General features: G+C 38.6%; 1 protein-coding gene across 1 annotated transcript in view; it reads right to left on the bottom strand.

The window, feature by feature from the left end:
- The window catches only part of L3MBTL3 (L3MBTL histone methyl-lysine binding protein 3), a 128,551-nt gene that overhangs the window by 49,668 nt on the left and 54,946 nt on the right, over positions 1 to 23,937 (bottom strand). The window contains exons 14-16 of the mRNA XM_004702064.2: positions 14,637 to 14,713; positions 9,706 to 9,791; positions 6,216 to 6,326 (exon numbers count right to left, since the gene is read on the bottom strand). Of these exons, the coding sequence (XP_004702121.1) occupies positions 6,216 to 6,326; positions 9,706 to 9,791; positions 14,637 to 14,713 (274 nt within the window). The remainder of the gene's footprint in view (positions 1 to 6,215; positions 6,327 to 9,705; positions 9,792 to 14,636; positions 14,714 to 23,937) is intronic.

Genomic DNA, 23,937 nt, shown 5'->3' with positions numbered 1-23,937 from the left:
TGTCCTGGTTTTGTTTCCCTAGAGAGCCCTGTCTAACACAATTCCCATCTGTGCCAAGAAATTTGAAAGATAGCTACCAGGCCTAGCAACTGGAACAGATCAATATATGTGCTCATCTGAGTGAGAGGAGCTCCAACAGAATGCCTTAATGATCAAACAATATCATTAAATCACATGCATTTTACTGAAGTTAATTAAAATATGGTTGCAGTATCAGCAGGAAACTGCAGTTCAATTGATACTCAAACTAGATTCAGAAGAGGATATGAGGCAAGAGATCTTCTTACTACCTTCAGATGGATCTTGGCTGAAAGTAGAGAAAAACAGAAAGGTGTTTACCTGTGTTTTACTGACTGTACAAAGACAGTCAACTCAGAGGATCATAACAAATTACGATCAACATGTGAACAATAGGCAGCTTCCAAAGGGAAGAAATACAAATTCTTCTCATTATCATAAATTAATGTTTTACATAAAAGATTCCAAATATGTCATAAATACAATAGCTCATAAGTATTTCAAAAGTTATAGGCTATATTTCAACACACAAAAATAACTTTTGGCACTGAACTCTCTAACCATTCACTGGTAATCTCCAACTCCGAAACCACTAACCCTTACACCTTAACATACTGAGTAATAATCCGGGAAAATAGAGTAACAGAAGGAAAATGAGGCTCTCAGGAGAACTTACTTAAAATGCCCTTTCTTAATGTGAATACCAGTAAGAAATGCCTGAGATCGAAGAAGCATCTCCCAATAGGAAATCAGAGGTCAAACTAATTAGCAGAGAAAAATGTGGAAGAAATAGAAATAAGCAAAAAAAAAAAAAAGAAATACAAAATAGCATTATAGGGTACAAAAGAGGGAGGTGAATTAAAAAAAATTTAAATATCACAATTTTAGTTATAAATACAATATGAATTTTGGAAGGTGTAGAATTCTCCAAGAAAGTAGAATTAAATAACAGAAAAAATACATAAAAAGAAACAAAATGTAAGAAAACCAGGGTTATTCATCTGGAGTTGTGGTTCTCAACCTTCCTAATGTCGTGACCCTTTAATACAGTTCCTCATGTTGTGGTGACCCCCAACCATAAAATTATTTTAGTTGCTACTTCATAACTGTCATTTTGCTACTGTTATGAATCAGGTGAACCTTGTAAAAGGGTGGTTCGATCCCCAAAGGGGTTGTGACCCACAGGTTGAGAAATGATAATCTAGAGGTTCACTGGGAGAGAGGAATTCCAGAAAGGGGGAAAAATTAGCAAATGCCAGCCACGTATTTCCGTTTTGGAAATTAGCCAAATAATCACATAAGAAAATTCCTCAAACTGGAGAGGATGAAACTTCATAGTGAAAAGATCCCAACAGCAAGACACGTCATTGTGAAACATCAGATCACCAGACACAGAAACACGGTCCCAGTAGCTGCTAGAGAGAGAAAGTACATCACCCCCAAATAAGGAATTTGAGTGGCCTTACCATGCCTTACCTTTCCCCACCTGATGGGGAAAGTTAGCAGAACATATGCTTTCCTTTCTCAAAAGCTATTGTCCCTACCTAGTATTAAATCCCTAGTCATAGGATGAATCAAATTTAAGGCCAGAAGATTTTCTGATGTACAATAAACAAAAACTTGCTTCTCATACAGTCTTATGAAGATGCAAAAGGTATGTTTCTGCAAAATGAAAAACAAAAAAAACTTTTTTTCAAACTAAGGAAAACTGTATGGGATCCAGGAAAGACAAAATCGAGTTTTTTAGCAATGAAAAGTTTTAGGATAAAAGATCTGTGTTAAGCTTAGACTAAGTATAGCCACACTTCTTGAGATAGGTGCCTGTTGAACTGTAGGGAATTAAGTTCATGGATAAAAGAAAGAAAAAAAAAGATACAGGAAGAATATTTTAAAATATACTTAAGCTTATAGCAAATTGACTGAAATAGTTCACAGAGATAACCATTTAAATAAATCAAAGTACCACCCCCATCAAAATAACCCCAAATCCCCAAAAAATAGAGTCCAGGAAAAATAAAACACCACTATGAAAGACTAAGCTCCTGAGAAGTGAATAACTTTGATATATTTATAATAAGGTAAACAGTGAAGAGTTAGTTTAAAAAACACACATGTAAAATAACCAATAAAAAGATAAAGGCAAAGGGTGAGTGATAAGATATAAAACCAGAACCACAGTAATGGGAAGTTAAAAAAACCCTGCATGAAATGAATGAATTGAGAAACAGCAGTGGGTGAACATTATGGAGGAAACTGGGATCAAATGTCACAACTTTCCCAATGGTCCACGCTGGTTGCCTCTTGAAAATCAGGCTGGAGGTTGAGGAGGTGTGCAGTTTTATTTTTACACCAAGAAGTGTAATGATTTATGGGCAAAGTCTCTGCTATTTTCTAATATGAGAGCAGCTGACAATAAAAGCACGAGAAGAGCGTGTGGCAGTTACATAATCTCCTGTCAACTTGAGAAGGACTGGAGTCTAGCTGTCTATCAGGTCATAGCCAATGACACCTCTGTGTGGGCATGGCCTTCTCCTGAGGATTCTGGGAACTCCTGCCTTCCTCCCTGGAGGTGGGACACACACATACCCTCTGCTTCATCTCCCTGTGAGACATTCCCCTTTTGACAAGCCACATGGAGCTATGCTGATGAAGCTGGAGGAGCCAACTGGAGACCCATGCCAGCGCTGAGATGCTTCCACCACCACTGGATCCAATGAGTTTCCACCCACCAGCCAGTGACCTTCCTGCATTCAGCGTCATTGCATGTGCTACGTGAGTCTGAAGAGGAATTTATAGACTGGTAATGGGCATATGGGCTAATATTGGACTTAATCTGGACTGGGCTGGGATGTTTTCTTAATATACAATTACTCTTTAAATAAAGCTCTTTCATGTACACAGGAGTATCTATGAAATTTGTTTCTCTAGTCTACCCAGACTAACACAGAGAACAAAAACATTACGAGTTTTCTTCAAAGACCTTTATGAACATCTGAAAAATGTACAAACATCTTTGAATTTTGAACTGCAGGAGCAGAAAGTAGGGACACATTTAATTTTAAAACTGATTTTAACTTAAAAGTTGATTGTACTCCTGAGAAACTTAAAATCTTAATCTACCCAAATAACACAACATCCCAAAAAAGCAAAGCAGGCAAAACATGATACATTGTACACAGTACCCCTTATTATCAGAAGAACTTGTTGAAAACTTTTTATTTATATACATTCTCACACTCTGATGAATCCTGAAACTGAATCATCCTCACCTGAAACTGAATTACTCACTGACCTTTTGCAAATTTCGTCAGATAGTTCCTTCAATAATAGTTCACCGTTAGCTACGAAACTCATTCTGGGAGTTATAAAAAGATGACTGTCAACTGTCCATTTCACTGCCTATTCTTTCTTGGCTATTAAGGTTGCACTAGAATGGTACGTAGGAGAAATTCAAGAAGGGGAACAAAGAGGTGGGATGTAGTAAACTTTGCCACCAACTAATGGAACTCGGCCACTATACTCATTCTATGGGCCATTATTTCCTCACATGTAAATCAAGAAATAAATCTATTTCTCCACAAAATAGGGTATTAGGGGGCTCAAAAAGTGTGTGGAAAAATTCCATTATCTTTTCATTTCACTTTCCAGGGCACTTTCTGAAGCCCCTCAGGTTCCTGAAGCCAGAAAAAAAGTAATTAAGAACAAAATGAAATGACAAGTAAACTCAAACCACTTGCAATTCCAGGCCTACAAGGATAGCATGGCTGGTCCTTTGATATGTGTCTTTTCAGAATTATTTACACATGTAAGGTACTCCTTATCAGTACCTACTCCTTTCTCAGCAACTTCCTGGTTAACTGACATTTCACATTATTACAAAAGTAAAAAATCTACTGGCCGTTTTGCACATTAAATACATCTGAACACTGAGGTGTGATGTGAAACGCGGGCTATTGAGGTGATGTGTTCTGTCGACTGGACTACAGTACCAAGAGGTTTGCTTGTTGTGTGTGCATGTAGTGGTGGTCTGTCTGCTTCCATTTCCACTTAATGTTGCTTTTCATAAAACTACCTGGTCTTTGAATCCTAACCATGCTGTTAAGTGAGGTTGGTGTGTATTAAAAAAAAAAAAAGTTATGATACATAATACTAAACCTGAAATTTTCACTTATGTATATTTAACATTCTTTTAGAATGTTTTAATTCTAACATTATATAGACAGATAACAATTTATTTCACTCCTCTCCTAATGTGCTTGATCTCAATGATAAATACTGCAAATATCATTCCTGGATTTTCCTTAGGGCTTTTAACTTGGAACCCAAGCAGAGAGGTACAAACCCACAGGCATCAAAGACAGCTTGGAAAGTACACTTAATTTGACTATTCCCTTTGATTTTTTCCTTTAACATAAATTCTTCGGCCTGAAATACTTGAACTAAAGGGGAAACAACATTCTATGACTTTTGATGCCTCAGGCCAAACTGTTGTTCAGAATGGCTGAGACAGCTTTACATTCCTACCAGCAGTATACTGAATGTTTTCCAAGTAGCAAACACCAAACCAGTATTTTCCATTCAAGCCTGCTCCGTTTGACTTATAACAATATCTCGCTTAAGTCTACGATTTCCCTGACTATTAGTCTAGATCAGGAGTTGCCAAGCTGCAGTGCTAGAGCCATATGCGGCTCAGTGGGTTTGTACATGTGGCTCTGATGGAAACTTGGAAATAAAAAGAACACTATCATAGTTTAATTTATAATATTACTTTAAATTTCTCTTATTTGTAAAAATATTTGTATGACTCAAATATTTTTTAGATTGTTGTGAGGGACAAGATTGGCTCTTCCATTTCTGCTTTCTTTTCAGAAAAAAATAATTTTCTCTTCTATCTCTGCCCCACTTTCAGAAAAACAATTACTCAGTGCCCCTGGCAATGAAAACATTTTGTGCTCTCTAGCTCATAATACAGGATAAAATGTAGGCACTGTATTTGCTTTTGCAGCATCCAGCATGCTGCCCCTCTCCCCACAGCAGTATCACCTATTTTGGGGAAAGCATATTTCAAAAATATATATTTCTAGTTCTAAAATACAATGCCTTTTTATGACATGCATAACTGCCAACTAGATTAATGGACTGTTGGTCAGAATCAACTTGATGGTTAAGTAGTTTGGCTTTTGGAGGCCAGTATACAAAGAGTCCTGATAGAGCAACAAAGGCTAAATGCTTGGATGCTAACCTAAAGGCCGCAGTTTCAAGCTCACCCAGTGGCTCTAAGTGAAAAGACTTGGTGATCTGTTTCATTAAAGACCGCAGCCAAGAAATCTCTCAGAAAGTAGTTGTATCTTGTCATGTGGAGGTTCTCAGAGTGTGAAGGGACTCAACAGAGCTAACAACAACAAAGGACGATTAACAAGACAATGTATCATTGCGAATAATGGCCTTGAATTATTTACAAAAAATTACCTTACTGTTATAAATATGAAATCTGTGAGAACACTGATAATACTATGTAAATCTAACATTTTGCTTTTCTTATGAACCATTATCTCTAGTGGAAATTCCAAATCACTGTATGAATAAACATAGTGAGTATTACTGTGGTTTGAAAGTGAAATTAATGCATGAGCCTGGAAGTTGTCTACGACATTGCACTTGATACTTAAAGAAGACTAACAGAACACAACGTTGCAAATATTTGCTCACTTGATGAGCGGTACCTGACTTCTAGACAGTTAGTTTTAATTCAATTGCTAATAAAACTAAATTTATAGAATTTTTCATCTTCACTCTTATATTAACATAGAATATTTTTCACACAAATGCATAACACAGTTCACAATAATGGTAACCCCTCATTTTTTTTTCTAGGCAGTAAAAATCAGAGAATCGGATACATTTTTTCTGAACAAAATATGCTTTTACAGTATTGAGTCTTTCCCTAAACTTGCACTCAAAATATTATGTCAGTCATGATTATAGGGTAAACTTCTTAAACAAAAGGAAAAGAAAAAAGAGGGCTAGATGAACACTAATTTACAAAAACTGAGCTGCCAGTTTAATTCCCACATTCCTATGCTTTTACTAATTTAATTTTAAGACTTCATGAGTTCAATCTCTGTAAACCTTTCCATCCAAGATTTGTCTTTGCAACAACAGACAAAACAAAAGCAACCACTACAGAGAATACTTACTTTGATTCGGTGATCATCCGTGTCTGCAACAGTGGCTACTCTAATAAACATGGGATTTCTTTTGTCTACGGCCTCCAGTCTCATTTTCTTCTGGAATCCATGTGGAGGTTTCTGCCATAACAGAAAAGCGTATACACCGAAGTTTAAAGGAAGAGCTAGTACAAAAAGTGGGCTCATGGGCACAAGGACAGAAAAAAAAAAAGAGGAGCTATTTAGAGAAACAGCCTATCAGAACTCTCAAGAGGCCAGTGGCTCTGGCCTTCACCCTCCCATCAAAAAGCACACTCCCAACCCACACGCGCACAGGGCCGTAGGAGCCGGCATCAGCCAGGCACCTAGTGACAAAAGCAAACAAGGAAGGTTGAAGCAGAAGGCCTTAAGATGAGATTTTAAAAGCTGTGTTTGTTTGTTTAACCAAAAGTAACACAAGAAACCTTCCAAAGGGGTTGGAGGCATCTTGGCATAAGATCAACAAGCAAGAAAACTGTTTTTAAGAGAGAAGAATTTTAATGTGACTGAGAGGAGACATCAAGATTAGAAATGGTAAAGCATGCCTGTAAAACAAAGAAAATGAGCAATAGAAACACACAGCTGAAACAACTCCTGCAGGTGCAGGAGTGAGGAAGGAGCCCACAGCTTCCTCGGTACTCAGCAGACACCCGTGAACCACTGAGGAAGGACATGCAATGGGAGGCAAACGGACTGCATAGTAATAAAAAAATAAAAACCAGTGAGTTGGTGGCTCCGCCTCTGTAAAATGGGGCAAAATGAAATTGTGTCTCTGAAAATTAAGTGAGAAGGTTCTGTCAGAGGCAGAGCAGATAAGCATCTCAGAGGCCAAACTAGAGAAATCCGAGCTTATGACACTCGATATGTAGACCCATCTGAAGCAATTCTACCCATTCAAAGCAAGGTGGACTGCAGCGCTGTTTTGTATTAGACTACATCCACGTTAGACAGTCAGTTAAAAATCTCATGAAGGAGATGTAACCTGGTTTCACACTAGAAGGGCATTTAAAAGTACTGTCCTCCCTTTCATAGACCGATAAACTTGATGTGATCATACTGAAGATGGAAGAATGGACCAGGCTTTTGAAGTCTGACCTGCTATCTAAACCAACAAGAATTGATTAGATTACTTTAATGGCTGAAACCCGCCTTGGCCTCTCTTGCCAGTCACAGGAGACGTTGGAAGCTGCACGTTAGTGACTCAAACCTTCCTTAGTAAACTGGAGATCCACAGAAGAACATGAGTTGATGTGAGGGAGGATTTTTGAAGAATTAGCCCAGTCCTTAAGAAAAAGGAACTTCTCTAGGGCCTGGGCACAGTGTTTTAAGGGTTCGGGCACCATCTGAGAGGTCTGTAGCTGCTCTCTGGGGGAAAAGAGAGGGCAGTTTGCTTCCTAAAGATTCCAGTCCTGGAAACCTCGTGGAACAGTTCTACTTTGCCATATAGCATTCCTATGATTAAGAACCCACTCAATGGCACTTGATTTGGTTTAATGATATTCAAGGAGTCCTGGTGACAAAATGTTTACACTCTTGGCTGCCAAATAAACAGTCAATAATTCAAATCCATCCAGCAGCTCTGGGGAGAAATATCCAAAAGGCTGTGCCCATAAAGACTGCAGCTGGCTAAACTCGATGGGGAAGTTCTATTCTGGCACATGGGGTTGTTTTCAGAATCTACTCGATGGCACCCAAGGATTATTTATTGTTTTTCATTGTTGGAATTCTCCTTTGGACAATGCTTAATAAATACCAATAAATCATTCTTCCTTGGCCTGTTTTTAAGCATTCTAGCGAATATTTCCATTCTGTTAAATAGCACACTCTTTTCTTCACATCAGTTTCATGTCATATAACAAAGTAAATTATAATAAAAGTTTTTCTACTTTGACCCTGGCTAACATGCTGATCTCAGCCACATATTTACCAGAGTATCTTGTCTCTCTGAAGGCTGAAGTCACTCTTTACAAATTGATTCCTCCCACTTTTACAGTCAGTATGACTTTATCCTGAATTATAGCGACACCTCAAGCAGGCCCTATATATCGACTCTGGGTACGATGGGTAGGAAGGGGGATTATCATCACATCCTTGAGGGTACAAAACATCTTTAGTGAATCCTGTATATTAACTACTTTGTGGACCAGCTATATGTGCCATGATTTATAGATGAGTCTATTTGTTAAAGTGACCTAATTATTGTTGTAATGGGAGTAATGATTCCGAGGATACACAAAGAGGGGAGAAAAGGGGGAACTGATAGCAATGATAACTATATAATCCCACTCGAGCGGAATGAATAACAGAATGGTAGGTAAACAGATACATTGGATGGAGTAAGATATGGCAGGGGATGGGGGGGATAACAATCTTAATAATATTTAATATAAGAACAACGGTTTTGGGGTGGTAGGGTGGGGGAGGGCATGGATAAAGGGGAGCTGATACCAAAGAGTGCAAGAAGAAAGAAAATGTTTTGAAAATGATGGTGGCAATAGTTATACAATCATGCTTGATCTAATTGAACTATGGATTGTTATAATAGTGGTAGAACTCTCAAATGGGAAAAAATAGAGTTCCTTATATATATAAAAAAAAGACCTAATTCTCAAAAGTATTCATTTTAGAATCTGGGGTTTACTCTCGAATCCATGAACAATCTTTGTTGTGGCTTTTATTTATGTAATATTACTTTTTGGGGAAACATTCTGATGCTTTTTCTTCTAAATTTGGGCTTAGGTTTTATAATTATTTAAATATTAGTTTATTTTTACTCAAAAGAATCAGTTAATGAAAGTGTTATTTTTGGTAGACGGATTATATCATATTTTAAAATCTCAAAATTTTAATACATTTTTCTTGACCTTCAAATTCGTGGGAAAATAAGTATTATAAAGTGAGCTATTTGAAAAGGAAAAAAAAACCATTTCATTACTGATCCTCTCCTTGTACAAAAAATAATGTGTACTTCAAATTGCACTAAGTCGTGTGCAAAAAACAATGGTCCTGGATTGACAAGGTGCTCTAATAGAAGCAGATGGATGAGCAGGCTGGTAATTAAACACAAGGTTTAACAGACGTATAACAAAAATCAGCCTTTCGGCTTGCCATTAAAAATCCCAAAGGAATGAGAAAATTTATTTTAAGATTAAGAAATCCCTATCCTGTACTGTGCTTCCAGAATAGCTGGAGAAAGAGAGGTTTTTTTGTCAAATGACAATAACTTAGCCCATGTACCATCTTGATATTATTTTCCAAGAAAACCTTACCATCTAAATGAAAGTATTTTTAAGGATGTCATAATAGAGACTATGGCAAAATATGATTATCAGAATTGTAAAAAAATCACAAACATTTTACTTGACCTCTGTTTCCCCGCCATTCCTATTTCTGCCTCACCAGTAATTACTTTTCTATTCTCACTAAAGGAACGAGAACTGCAGCACAAATCAACCAAATACTGTGAAATGTATCATCTCACCACTTTGAACGCTCTTGCAGGAGCAGGTAAAGAATTGGAATCTTCTAAGTATTTATCCCAAGAAAAATGTTTCACATTTGGGTAACCTAAAATAGAAAGAAAAAAGTGTAAATTGTAAGCATTTAAACAAAATGATTATGAGAATCTTAAAATGACCTGCAAAAATGTTGAGGTATTTTTACCATTAGAAGCTAGAAACTTCATAATATCCACATAAGAATTAACATCAGTTGAACATTCTGAAATATTCATAATAAAAAAACTGTTTTCACCTGGAACATGAAGTCTCGGTTATTTTTTAAGTGAAAAATTTAAATATGTGTATGTACCATAGAATCTTTCCATGAAGTTTTGGGAACTGTGATGGCATAGTGGGTTATGCACTGTGCTGTGAACCACAAGGTCTGCAGTTTGAAGCCACCAGGTGCTCCACAGGAGAAAGCTGAGGCTTTCTACTCTCCTAAAGATTTAGTCTTGGAAACTCTAAGTTCTATTCTGCCCTAGAGGGTCATTGAAAGCTAGAATTACTGCGACTGGACACTGAGTTTGGAGTATGTACTGATGTCTCACACACAGAGCATATAGATCACTTATATTTTTAAGTAATCATCGTCTTATAACACAATATAGGAAACAAAATGAAACCACATGTACCTTAAAGTGTAGCAATTTTAAGTGAACTAATTAAAACATGTGCATACCTATGTGTACAAAGATGGAACACCAATTTGTAAATGCAAATATGGATTTCAGGTAAATGATCATCAAATGTGTTAAGAAATGCATCTCACTGCTATTGAGTCATATCAACTTTATAGAATTGCCCTGTTTATTTCCAAGACTGTAAATCTTCATTGAGTAGAAAGCCTATCCTCCTTTGGAGCAGCTAGTGGTTTTGAAATGCTGATCTTGCAATTAGAAACCCAACATGTAATACACTTGCCCACCACCAGGGCTCCCTGCAAAAAATTACACAGTGCATATGAGATCCTAAGGATTTATTAAAAAGTTGGCAGATTCTTATATGTACTATCACAATGTTCCACTACGGCAACAAAAATTTCTGAACAGTAATAACAGGATGTGTAAAACTAACCATCCTTCCTTCTTTCTCTTCTGTTTCCTGAATTCCAAAATTCCAACAGGTAGGCACAATGAAGAATTAATGGCAGCCCTAGGTAGGGACCCAATGGAGTGGGACAACTGGCTAAAGAAAAGGGACTGAGAAAATACATACATATACTGGAGGCCATGGAAACAGGTTTCCCACTGACTGTCAGTAGAGGTATTTAAGTATGAAAGCAGAAAAATGAGAACAAACCGGGGAGGGGGGGGGCTGGGTTCCTAATGAAGCTAAGTGACTACATTCATGGTTTTCCACACACACAGATATGCAGTAATATAGATTTCTGTATGTAATTACACAATATGGTTTCTAACTATATCTACTAAGAGGGTCTATAGCAATAACACTGTAACAGCAATGACTGCACCAAGCGCCCAGATCTTAGTTGCTAAACATTACTTGCCACCAGAGAGAATGGCAGATCCTTGGACTTGTGTCAGGGAAAGCAGTAAATAAGCCATGTTGTGACAGGAAAATTCAAAGCATATTAAGATTATGCAGAAAGGTGATTAAAATCAAGTCCCACTGTCCAAATCTCAATCTGGACATAAAAATTAATTATGTAGTAGTGAGTTTATAACTCATTGATGAAAACAGGAATCTGTGAGTTCACAGCGACCTAAGTAAACTAATGGAATAAGTAAATGGGAAGAAGAGAAATTTATTCTCTCTAAAAGAATGCCTGCTAACAAATGTAAAAATAATCATAGAATTAGAAAAATTACCATTAAGCAACTGTCAGAGTAATAATTATTCATATTAGAAACTTCAGCAGATGTTAAACCTAGTGAGTGAATTTGGATGAGAACATATATTTATGCAATCTCAGGGTTATATATCCATATAACACTTATTAATCAAAGAGGAGGAAAAGAATTCTAGGAGGGGGTTTCAAAAAGTTTATGGACAAATTGCTTTATCTCTTACTTTATTTTCCCCTGAACTCTTTTGAAGCCCCTTGGGTAGTACAGGAAGTTGGCAGACACCATCTTGGAGAAGTGGTGTTAAAGAATCAGTCAGCAAAGAGCCAAATTGCCATCAGGTGCTACCCGAGAGGATGCTACAAGAGCATGACATTAATGCGCCTGCCCCACATGCATGACCTCCTGTAATCATTAGGAAACATCAATCATACCAAATGAAGTCACATTCTACAAACGACTAGTCAGTTGTCCTCAAAAATACCAAGGTCTCAGCAGATGCTCAGCAGAGCATCAAGGTGAGTAGCACTCCAAGAGGCTGACGGCTACGATCCTGGCTGGGATCCTTTTCCCTAAATGTCACCATGACGCAAATGACAGAATGTGAATGAGTCTTTGGATCAAGAATGTACAGAGTTCTGTGCTATCCTGAACAATTTTTTTCTCCATTTGAAATGGTTTCAAAATACAAATTTTAAAAAGTAGAGGCACACATACTTCCATGAATACAAATATATTTCAATAGGTTTTTAAAGAAGTGCACCTTGCATAATTTCCATTAAATCATTATTAGTAAATAAAACATGACATATAGGTATACACGTGAGCAAAAGGTTTTTTTCCTAGAGGATACAAGGACAGACTATTAGCAGGGGTAAAAGTGACTATTTCTATTTTCACTCAATTTTTAAAAACAAGCATGTATTATAGATAATTCAAAATAATAAGAAAAAGAGGACTAGGCTACAAGTTGAGAGTGAATACAAACATGGCACTGGTCCAGGGACAGGTCCCTAGAGTGGCAGCAATGAGAGGAAGATAGTTGCCTAGAGAGCCGAGGGATCGGCTCCTTCCTTTCAGAGCGGGGTGGGCATGCTCAGAAGACAGCTGCAAGGGCTCAGTGGCAAGGGGGGGTGGAGAAAAGGGCATTACTTTCATTATGTAGCCAAAGAGTATGCATACCTCATTCTGTGGTACTCAAAAACACTATTTTGTTATTTTCCTTAAGCTTTCATACAGAGATGTTTTCTTCTGAATTATAAAAATTCATGAAAAGAAGCAGATGACTTGGTGAGCGTCCCCCACACAGATGTCAGCAATAAAGGCCCTCAGACCACGGCTTCCCGGGGGTCGAGCACAGCGCCTGCTGATTACCACATACCATACCCCTGACTATGGCCAAAACTAGTGCTGAGGGCCAAGAAGGGATTCATACCAGCAGCGTGGTGTTCTGTACTTGGGGCTGTTACTAGGAGTCAGCGACAAGGGGACAGCACCTAACAACACAAGAATCCTCACAGGAGTTTATATGGTAGAAGTGGAACATGCAATCAAATTCATTAGCTCCAACATGCGCAAGCTGCAGCACACGGAGGGGGTGGGGGTGCTAACTAGATCTTCCAGGCAATTTGGTCTCAGTGCACCATCATTTCTTAGCCACGAAACCCTTGACAGTATCTTGCCTTTACTTAATACTTCAGGGTTTATGTAAAAGCTCTCTTAGGCTTCCAAAACAACCCTGCCGATTAATCAGCACCAACATTTCTTTCCCTTCGCATATGAGAAAACTCTGAAAGTGGGCGAGACTTAGCCATGAACCTCACACGAATGGCTGGTTTCACAGGCAGGGGGCCACGTCTAAAAACGAAACCAGCTGTTAGAACGGAATGAGGCAAGATTCTGAATCTCCAAACTCAGTTGTTTCTGCAAGTACACCTACAAAACGACTCTCAGACCCCTAACGTGTGAAAAGTGCAACCGTCCTCCTTTCCTGCAATCATGACACTCTTGATTACTCACACACGAGTTCCGCCGAACAAGCACATCCAGCACTCTTTGCTTTATGCTAATGCTAACCCTGCCCTCTTGTATCAGTAGTAACCACGGCACCTTAAACAGCAATGTGCTAAAAAAAACTAAACAGTGTTGATTGTAATGAAGCCACAGAAACTGCTTTTTAACATCTGAAAAGAAAGCTCAAAATGAGAGAAAACATCCTATCTGACAGCAGGTATACTGTTACCTGTCAAAGAGAAAGTAAGTAAGCCGAGAAGATTCTACGGCCAGAGGCAGGTTGGTGAAGAGCCTGGAAATTTCAGAGAACAGAGAGGAAGGCCTAGCACACAGGTGCAAAAATCTATGTTAGGATCTGGAGTCATATCCGAAGAAAAAGAAGATGCAAGTTCTAATCTTGGTAAAATTTTACATCTTAAAATTCTTACTTCAATGGGAGGAAGTGTGCTTTTGCCAGAATAGAATTCTCCATTCCCAAATGCAGTCCCCTATATCTTTGTCAAACTAGATGGAGAAAGGCCTCAGTGGGCTCAAACATAGCAACTGTGAAGATGGTGCAGGACCAGGCAGGGCTTTCATTGTGCTGTGCATGAGTTCACTGTGAGTGGGAGCTGATTCAATGGCACCTAATGTCCTCGTCATCTCTGTCAGTGCTTGCCAGACCTTTAGACAATTCACTTCTATGGGTACGCCATATATTTAAATGTAAACTAATGGAAAGTCTAGAAATGTATTTCAAGTTGAGAATCGAAAGATCGCTTTAAACAGAACTTCATTGTCCAAGAAGACAAAATTTGAGACTTCTGAATTAACAGTGCTTAAAATGCTTCAAGAGAGATCAAAGGAATGCAAACTCTGACCTGAGGGCCAGCCTCCAATTGTGATGAAGAAAGCTTGACTGGGACACATGCACATGTTGCCTATGGCTGTTTTCCTGTCACAACTGAGTCTGAGTGAGAGCTGTTATGACAGAGGGCACTTCATCTGCAAAACCTAAAATATTAAAATATTGGACCCTGCAGAAAAAGTCTGCCGTTTCCTCAAGTATGTAAAGTCTTAGACACAAACATAAAAAACAACAACCCTCAAACCTGGTGGAGTAATAAGAGTCCTTCTGTGTTCTTTACACCAGCCAACCGGATGAATGTGTGGACTAGATGCTTCACACCTGTAGGTCACATAAATTTAAAATTCTAATTATCAGGATATATTTTAAAATAGTAATAAAATGAAAAGTAATGTTAATTATACATTGTGAATACATTAAGAGCACATATAGTTCTCTTTAACATAAGCCAGCCATTTTTTTTAAATGCTAACATTCCTAAACCAAAGGATTGTTTACTGTTCCAACACATTAATACCTAGAAAATCTTTATTAGGTAAGTCATCACATGGAGTAGACACCAGCAAACAGTTTTCTTTCTCTCACTTAAAAAAAAAAATCTGCAAAACTCCAATGATTCAATATCATTGCAATTCGGAATTTCCATGCATAAAGATAGATGGAAAAATAAACTTAGACTGTGGGTACGCTGGCAAGCTAAAATATTCCAGCATTCCTAAGGGCAAACACACAGAACAGGGTGCTCGATCACACTCACACAACAGGCATACTCTCACCCATCAGAACGGCGGAGCCGAGGCATAAGAGAATTCCCTTCTTTCCCCCACTCAGTCCGTCAAGGGATACTCCAGTCAACATGTTTTTTCCCAAAAGGCTCTTTAACAACATGCATATCTAGCACTTACGGCTCTTAACCAAAATTATTCTCTGTATTACTCATCTCAACAAACAACATGTCTCCTTCAGAGTCAAATCTGCTTCCGTAACAGCTGCAGCCAAGAACACCATCGGGGCAGTTCTACTGTCATGCATGAGCGTGTCATCAGTCATAGCCAACTCGACAGCAACGGGTTCGGTTGCTATGGGCTTGGTTTATAAAATGGAGACCAGAAAGATGCTATTTGACATTGAGAAGAGGCTTTCGTTTTTTGTCTTAAGTTGGGAGCTATTTAGAAGGTGCTGAGCGAAGGAACATGGGAATTCTCTATTCTGTTTTGGAAATTTTCTCTACGCTTAAAATTAGCTCGACATAAAGGTTTGAAAAACGGTATCTCAACTATTTAAGCAACATATAATGAATTCCCATGTGCAAGACACTGCTGTCGGACTAAGGGATACAACATATCAAAAGGTATAAATACTTCTCATGTGTGTTTGCTGAGAGAAACAAGCCAACAGAGAGAGAGGGACTGAGCACACACAAGTACAGGAGAGCGAGGGCCCTTTAGGCAGGAGCAGGGGTTCATGACTCACAGTGACACACACAGGAAGGCACAGTCTATGTTATATAGATCAGGAAAGTGGATAGACATGGAGATGGACACGTATGAGGAAGTGTGTTCTGACTGGCTTTTTATTTTTCCTTCTCCCAGTGAAGTAGGTAGTAGGTTTCAGAGGAGAGGATAGGGGAGGAACTGTGAAAAGTTTGGGTGAGAAGAAAAGGAGTGGGAGATGTAACAGGTGGGAGAATAGATAGGGAGCTGTAATATCCCTGTGGAGCAAGGCTAAGGACCCACTTTGGGTCAGCGATCATGTTGTGTATCCTCTAGATGCAGCTCAAGTACAAGCATGAGGTAGCGAGAAGGATGGCGTCCACCAGAACGGGGATTTTGCCAACAAACACAACATAAGAAAGTGAGATCTTATCATGGCAATGTACAACTCACATAGAGGTTCTTAGAGCTGTCCCATGTGATTACAATCTTAAAGAAAAAGTTGGGTATGTAAGTCCTGGGATGGCAGGCATGCTTCAGGGAAGACCAAACCAGGTAGCAGCAGCAACAAACCATGGTCAAAACATTTCAGAAAAGCACAGCATCGGATTTCTCCGTTATGAGTGATTTAGCATAATGAAGACGGTGACATTAGAATATAAAATGTCAGTTTCAAATGGTTGATTCTAGCATTTCTTCAAAATACTTGATTATCAAATTGAGGAGATACGCTGTTAACATATGGACGCACCTCTATAGAACACAATTCGGTAAATGTGTCTTGCCCTATTAACCAGGTGTGTGGAATCTATGCTGAGAGATCAGGAAATCTCAATAGAGCTCTCTTGATGGTAAACAAGAAGTCAAAAAACCAAGAAAGGGCAGTGGAAAACAAATCTTACATGCAGTAAAACAAAGAATTTTCTAAGAAGTGTTTTGAGTGAACAAGGCTGGCTTCTAGTCACCAACTGCCAAGCCAAGTGTTCCTGTTAGTAGCTCTGGGCAGTACCACATAGTGAGTTGGCATTACCTCAATTTAATGATGACTGCCTCATAACTTATTTCAGTAGAAATAGCTTTAACTTTACAGCAACAGAGTTTTTTTTTGCCCTTTCGAATCCTTTATTCACCAGTTATGGCCTACCTGCTGTCCCTCACAATGCCTCATCCCCCTATACCAGGAACACACATGCATGTGTGTTGCTAATATATTAGCAATCTCAAAGATAAATGAACACTGGAAGGTCAATACTGAGTCCCAGTAACATGGTGGGTTACAAATTGTGCTGCTAACCACAAGGTTAACAGTTTGAAGCCACTGGCTGCTGTTCCACAGGGGACAGATGAGGCTTTTTACTCCTGTAAAGATTACAGTCTCAGAAACCCACAGACATTCCACTCTGTCCTATAGTGTCACTATGAGCTGCAATCAAATGGATGGCAGGGAAGTTTGGTGGGTTTTTTTTGGGTAGCCAATACTAATTTCATATAATATATATTTCCACAGAAGACATTTCAATGTATAATTCCTTGAGATTCAATTTGTTATGTATCATATAAATGAGGCTATGGAGCTCTATTTGAAACTTGAGAAATCTTTTTCTAGACTATAATTTTGGCTATGTATCATGATGCATTTTGGCTATGTATCATGATCTTTATTTTAGGGAAAGGTGTTAATTTATACACAGCCTCGTTTGCAAACAAAACAATAAATATGCTATTTATTTTACTGGCTTCTTTCCCAACCTAATAAAACTACAGAGTTCTGGAGACTTTAAATGATCTTTCAGACTCACTATGGTCATTTTAAAGTAAGAACATTGGGTATTATGAGATCTTCTGATTTTATAGGCATTCTGCATAGTCTCATTAAGGAAAATACAGTGGGCACTCATTCCTGTACTAGCTGAATCTTAAGTAAGGGTCTAGCAATATATAGATATTGATCAATGTTGCCACTGAATATACAAAAATGAAGACATGCCCATAAAGAAGATAAAAATAGGAGGAACTACTTTTCAAAAGGGAAACGACACTTCATTAAAAAGTTGGAAGGCTGTCAAATCCCTTCTGCTACTATTGTAAAATACTGGCAGGTCATCTCTTAGTCCCATCCAGTGTCCAAAAGTAAAAATGTAACACCCCAAAATGGGTTGGGTTGGGAGAGTGGTGGCAACAATGGGCCTACACAAAGGGACAACTGTAAGGATGAAGAGCTCTTGGTGCTGTGCTTCATTCTGTTACACTGGGGTCTCTGAATTGGAGCCCCTGGAAGGCATGTAACCGCAACAAAGGTGAAAGATTTGGCAAGAAGTTGGTCTCTGGACCCTCAGCTTTTTTGTTCTGTATTCTGATGTGTGTCAAGAAAGAAGCCCATGAAATCCCGCCCCCAAACCCCGCCCCAGCTTTCACAAGTGTGAAGTATTCATGAAAGCGGCTAAGATAAAAGCCATACTAGAGTGCTACGTTTTTTCAAAGGCCAGAAACAAAGAAATGATGCATTTATTTATGATAGAAAAGTCTATTTATGATAGAATAATCAAGAAAGTAGGCATTCAGACTATCATTTTATGAAACTCCCAAGAGCACAAGTGATTTTAGTAAGCTCTCAGGATGAAAAGGAAACACTCTTAGTTTCCCCAGTGTCAGGGAATTCATTCATAAAACTAATGCACCCATTGGGCTCTGCAATTTTAGGCGGCAAGTCAAGAGCATTTCAAGAAAGTTATTTGAAGAACTGTCCCTGGGTAGTACAATGATAATGCACTCATTTAACAGAAAGGTTGGTGGCTTCAAATCCATCCACAGACACCTCCAATGACTCTTAACACCACAGAATCACAGTGGGTCAGAGCTCACTCAACAGCAAACGAAAACGGAAAAAAAAAACAACAAAGAGAAGAAAACACTAAAATATCTTCGATTCAGTTGACAGTGTTCCAGACTCTATGAAGAAATACTAAATTCTTGGCCTTTCCCACTCCTTAAACCTAATGTGGGAACACTTGGCTAATTTATACCTCGGTACGCTGTTCTCCTGGCTCCCTTTATGTGCCTTAAACTCTACCAAGGGGAATTCTCCTGTTTATCCCCAAATTCATTTTCAATCCTATTGCCCACAGAGGTGGTTGCAGGTCTTATTAAGTCACCTTGTTGGGCACGGAAACCCTTCCCTTTCCATGGACAAAAGCCCCGAGGAAACATGTTCATGCCATATTTACAGTTTTCATAAAAAATACCTTCTTCAGTTCTAGGTGACATTTCCACAATTCCATTGGAATGAAGAAAAACTCCCACAACGAAGCATGTAGTAACACAAATATACAAAGACACATTTTTCAAATACCCCTTATATAAAATCATCATCCAAATCAGAGGGGGGGGGGGATTTCATATATTAAGTTGAGGAAGATAACCCAATCTGTAGTCTCAAATACATATCTAAGTAATTTTGTAGATAAAAATAATAATAGAATTCAAAGATCAAAGAATAAAATATTTAATAACACTGAAGAAATTTCAGTGCACTTCAAATTTTTCAATGTGCTTTAATTGTATGTTGAGGAAAAGAATGCGCTGAATTATCTTTGTAACAATTGACAAAATTTACATGACTTCATGTACATAGTGAATCATCCAAGCACATTGCATCCTAAAAATAATTACATTTTGTGCTCATCACAGTGTAAATCAGAGCAAAAACAGATCAAAGCTTTATACTCCTTCTAAAAAAGAACCCCAAATCCTCTTCCCTAGGAATCTGGCATCCAAGTGAAATGAACATGACAAATTTATGCGGAACTCTCCATTACTTCCCCACCCCCTAAATATCTTACTATAATTTAGGCTAAAGTTTACAGAAAAACTTAGGTTCCCCTATTATGTATGCATTTTCTTTTTTATTTGCTAGTTATTTACTTTTATTTTTATTTTTTCCCTTTTCATTCAGTCTTTGTTTTCTTTTTGTCTCCAGTATTGTTGGTTTGCCTACCGATATAGGACAGGCAGGGGAAGCAAGCCTGAGGGGAAAGCAAATGGACTGACAGTTCTGGAGGGTCTTAGGGAGAGGATGTGGTGGGGAAAGTGAGCAGTGAGCAAACAACACCATAGGCAGGGGAACAACTAGGGAATTCAAATCAACCACTAGGAGGACGCAGAGATCTGGGGGTGTTGGAGCAATAGCAATGTACCCGAGAGGAATTACTAAGAGGTAGAAGAAGGGCAAATCTGATGGAGGAAGTTAAAAGGAAACAGAAGAACAATCTAGGGAACAAAGGTATGGATAGTGGCATAAACATAGATGTGTACATATATAAATATATTAAATCATACAAATTGAGGTCTTGGCCTATGTACATATGGCAATACATTGAGGTAGTGGATGGACTTTGGGCCCCTGCTCAAGCCCTCTGTCAATGTAAGAACACTTTGTTCCAGCAATCTAGCATTCTGGGATGTTCATCATCCCAGCAGGATGGCTAAAGACAAAAGGGGTTCACAAGAAAATGTGGTGAAGAAAGCTGATGGTGCTCAGCTATTAAAAGACATAGTGTCTGGGGTCTTAAAGGCTTGAGTTAAACAAGCGGCCATCTAGCAGAGAAGCAACAAGCCCACACAGAAGCACACCAGCCTGTGCGATAATGAGGCATTGGCGGGATCAGGTAAGAGGCACCAGAAGACTCAAAACAAACAAACTTATTGTTGAGAATGAGAGGGACAGAATAGAGACCCTAAGCCCATCTGTAGACATTGGGACATCCCCTCACAGAAGGGTCACAAGGAAGGGATGAGTCAACCAGGGAGTATAATAGCTCCGATGAAACACACCATATTCCTCTGGTTCCTTGAGGCTTCCTCACCCGCCATTATCATGACCACAGTACTGCCTTTTACTTAGGGCTAGACTGGAACATATACACTGGTACTGATAAGAGCTCACGACATACTGAATCCCAGTCAGATAAACTCCTCAGGAACAGAAATGGTAGTAATGATACCATCAGAGGGTAGGGGAAAGGTGGGGAGAGGAGGGAGGACAGGAGAACTGATCACAATGACCTACACATAACCACACCCCCACCCAGAGGGAGAGAATAAGAAAACTGTGGGGGAAGGGTGACAACAGTTGGTGTAAGATATGAAAATAATAATTTATAACTTATCAAGAGGTTATGAGGGTGGAAGGGTGAGAGGGGAAAAAAGAGGAGCTGATACCAGGGGCTCAAATAGAAAGTAAATGTTTAGAAAATAATGATGGCAACATATGTACAAATATACTTGATACAATCGATGTATCGATTGTTATAAGAGCTGTAACAGCTGCAATAAAATAATCTTTTTAAAAAAGGCTTTGTCAAAAGGAAAAAAAATTAGGTTACTGTAAAGGTATTTTCCCACAACCTGGTCATAAATTGGCTATGATTTTGACAATGTGTCAGCACTCTCATTCTTTCAATTCTGTTTGCATTGATCTAGCTTCCCCTTCCTGCTTGCTCTTCGCTTTTGGGTAAATGTAGACAATTTGGTCTATATAGTTGATTTTTTAGGGAGCATACTGGTTATGGGTGATACTGGTTATTTTAGAACCCAATCTATTACTTCACTGTTACCTAACCTCTAGGAGTTCCAACTACAAAGGGTATCTTAGGGTGATTCTCTTGGGGATCCCTCTAATCCAGTGGTTCTCAGTCATCCTAATGCGTGACCCTTTAACACAATTCCCCGTGTTATGGTGACCTCCCAACCATAAAATTATTTTCATTACTACTTCCTAACTGTAATTTTGCTACTGTTAGGAATCAAGCGACCCCTGTGAAAGGGTCATTCAACTCCCAAAGGGGTCATGACCCATAGGTTGTGAACTCCTGCTCTAGTCCTTATCAGTCCAATCCACTGGGCCTATTTAGGAATTTAAGTATTGTTCTATATTACTTTCCCATTCTATCCAAGAGCTCCTATTATATGCCTTGTCAGTATGGTCGGTAGTAATAACTGGGCACCATCTAGTTCTTCTGATCTCAGGCTACAGGTGTTCATGGTACATGTGGGTTATAAGTCCTGTGAACTAGTTCCTTTAGGTCATTAATTTCTTTTGCTTTGGATGAATAAAAATCAATAGTTACATCTTGGAGGACCACTCACAAGCTTTTACGACCTTAGGTTCATCAAATCAAATGTAAAACACTTTTATGATCTATGTTCTGCCAATTGACTAAGCAAGTCCCACAAAACTGTGGTCTTTTAACCCAGCGCACCATTCCTGTGAGATGGTTGGATATTTCCAGGAAGTCTTCGCAACTATGCCCCCAGCCATTTTTTTCCCCATTAGAAATATACAGTCAAATAAACAATTTAGTCTTTTGAAATATTAATAGTTATAAGACCACAAAAATAATAATAACTAGTAACATGCACATATTCTATTTAAATAAGTAAAAGAAAAGCGGTCTTCCCCAAGAGATTCAGAACTTTAAAAAGCAAAAGGCTTAGTCGTTTTATAATGTTCTAGTTATTGTTTCAGCATCACTTATTACAGGAAACACTGCATCCTAATCATTGTCTCAGTGTAATACAACAGTCATCATCAAAATACATAACACACGAGACTAGACTCATGCTTGATTAGTATGGTTTTACATTATTTCTAAATTTCAAACATTCTCATCCACTCAAGTTACATACAGATAATTTCAAATGAAACAAAGCCTACCAATTTTCAGGAAATAAAAGACACAGAAGAAAATGGTAAAATAACACCACATAGAAATCGATCAGAAACCCAGAGCGTGCCAAAAATATAGAACAAATTGCGCGACTTTCTCAATGAAAGCTGAAGGAAGAGAAGGGCAACATAGGCAGAAACTTATCGAGAGGATGTGAAAGACACACCAGCGTGTTGTGCGTCTTTACAACACAGGTGCCACAATGGGGGTAATTTATTTGAACCTAAAGCAATCAAAATACATCGAAAGAAAAAAAATGCATAAGTATGATAATAACATTGTAGCTGTACTTAAACAATAGAAAAACATTTTTTATATTTAGATTTAATAGAGAAACATTCACAAAATGGTGTCTAGGACTTATTCTAAACACTCGTAGCATTGAGGTTTCAGGTGTAGGATACAGTGGAAACAAGATCAGGCATAAATTAATCATTGGCAATGCTATCAGTGTGAAGAGCACTCGACTATTCTAGCTACTTTTCTATGGAAGGGTTTCCACAAGTTTGTGGAAAAATTCCATTATTTTTTTTTATTTTTTATTTTTTAACATTTTATTAGGGGCTCATACAGCTGTTATCCCAATCCATACACACATCAATTGTGCAAAGCGCATTTGTACATCGTTTCTCAAAACATTTTCTCTCCATTCAAACCCCCGACATTAGGTCCTCATTTTTCCCCTCCCTCCCCGCTCCCCCCTCCCGCATGAGCCCTTGATAGTTTACAAATGGGTATTTTGTCATATCTTGCCCTGTCCGACCTCTCCCTTCATCCACTCCTCGGTTGTCCGTCCCCCAGGGAGGAGGCCACACACAGTTCCATGCAATTGGTTCCCTCTCTCCTACCCCCCTCCACCCTCCCTGTTTTGCCACTCACACCACTGGTCCTATAGGGCTCATCCATCCTGGACTCCCTGTATTTTCAGTTCCTATCTGTACCAGTGTACCTCGTCTGGTCCAGCCAGTCCCCGTCCATTATTTTTTAATACCATTTTCCAAGTTTCCTGAAGTCCTGCTAACCCATATATGCCTGAAATAGTGTATTTCAATACACATTTCTTATAACAAACTAAATAAAAAGGCATCCTATGTAAGCAAGACACTGCTTCACATTAAGAACAAAACAGAAGGCCTCACACTTTCCAGTTTCAAAAACCATTACACAGTCATGCAGTCAAACCAGCCTGGTACTAGTACAATGACAGCTACACAGACAACAGCACACAATAGCGAACCCAGGAATGAATCCGTCCACCTACAGATAACCAATGTTTGACAAGGGTTGAAATCCATCAAATGGGAGTCTTTTTAATAAATACCACTGCTAAAATGGAATTTCCATTTGTAAAAGAGTGAAATATGGCCCATACCTCACAGGAAAAACT

The sequence above is a fragment of the Echinops telfairi genome, unplaced genomic scaffold, assembly GCF_000313985.2.
Source record: "Echinops telfairi isolate 266 unplaced genomic scaffold, ASM31398v2 ScPeMD7_3533;HRSCAF=4204_0, whole genome shotgun sequence".
NCBI lineage: Eukaryota > Metazoa > Chordata > Mammalia > Afrosoricida > Tenrecidae > Echinops > Echinops telfairi.
The sequence above is the reverse complement of the archived record's forward strand: the minus strand, read 5'-3'. Positions and strand labels throughout refer to the sequence as shown.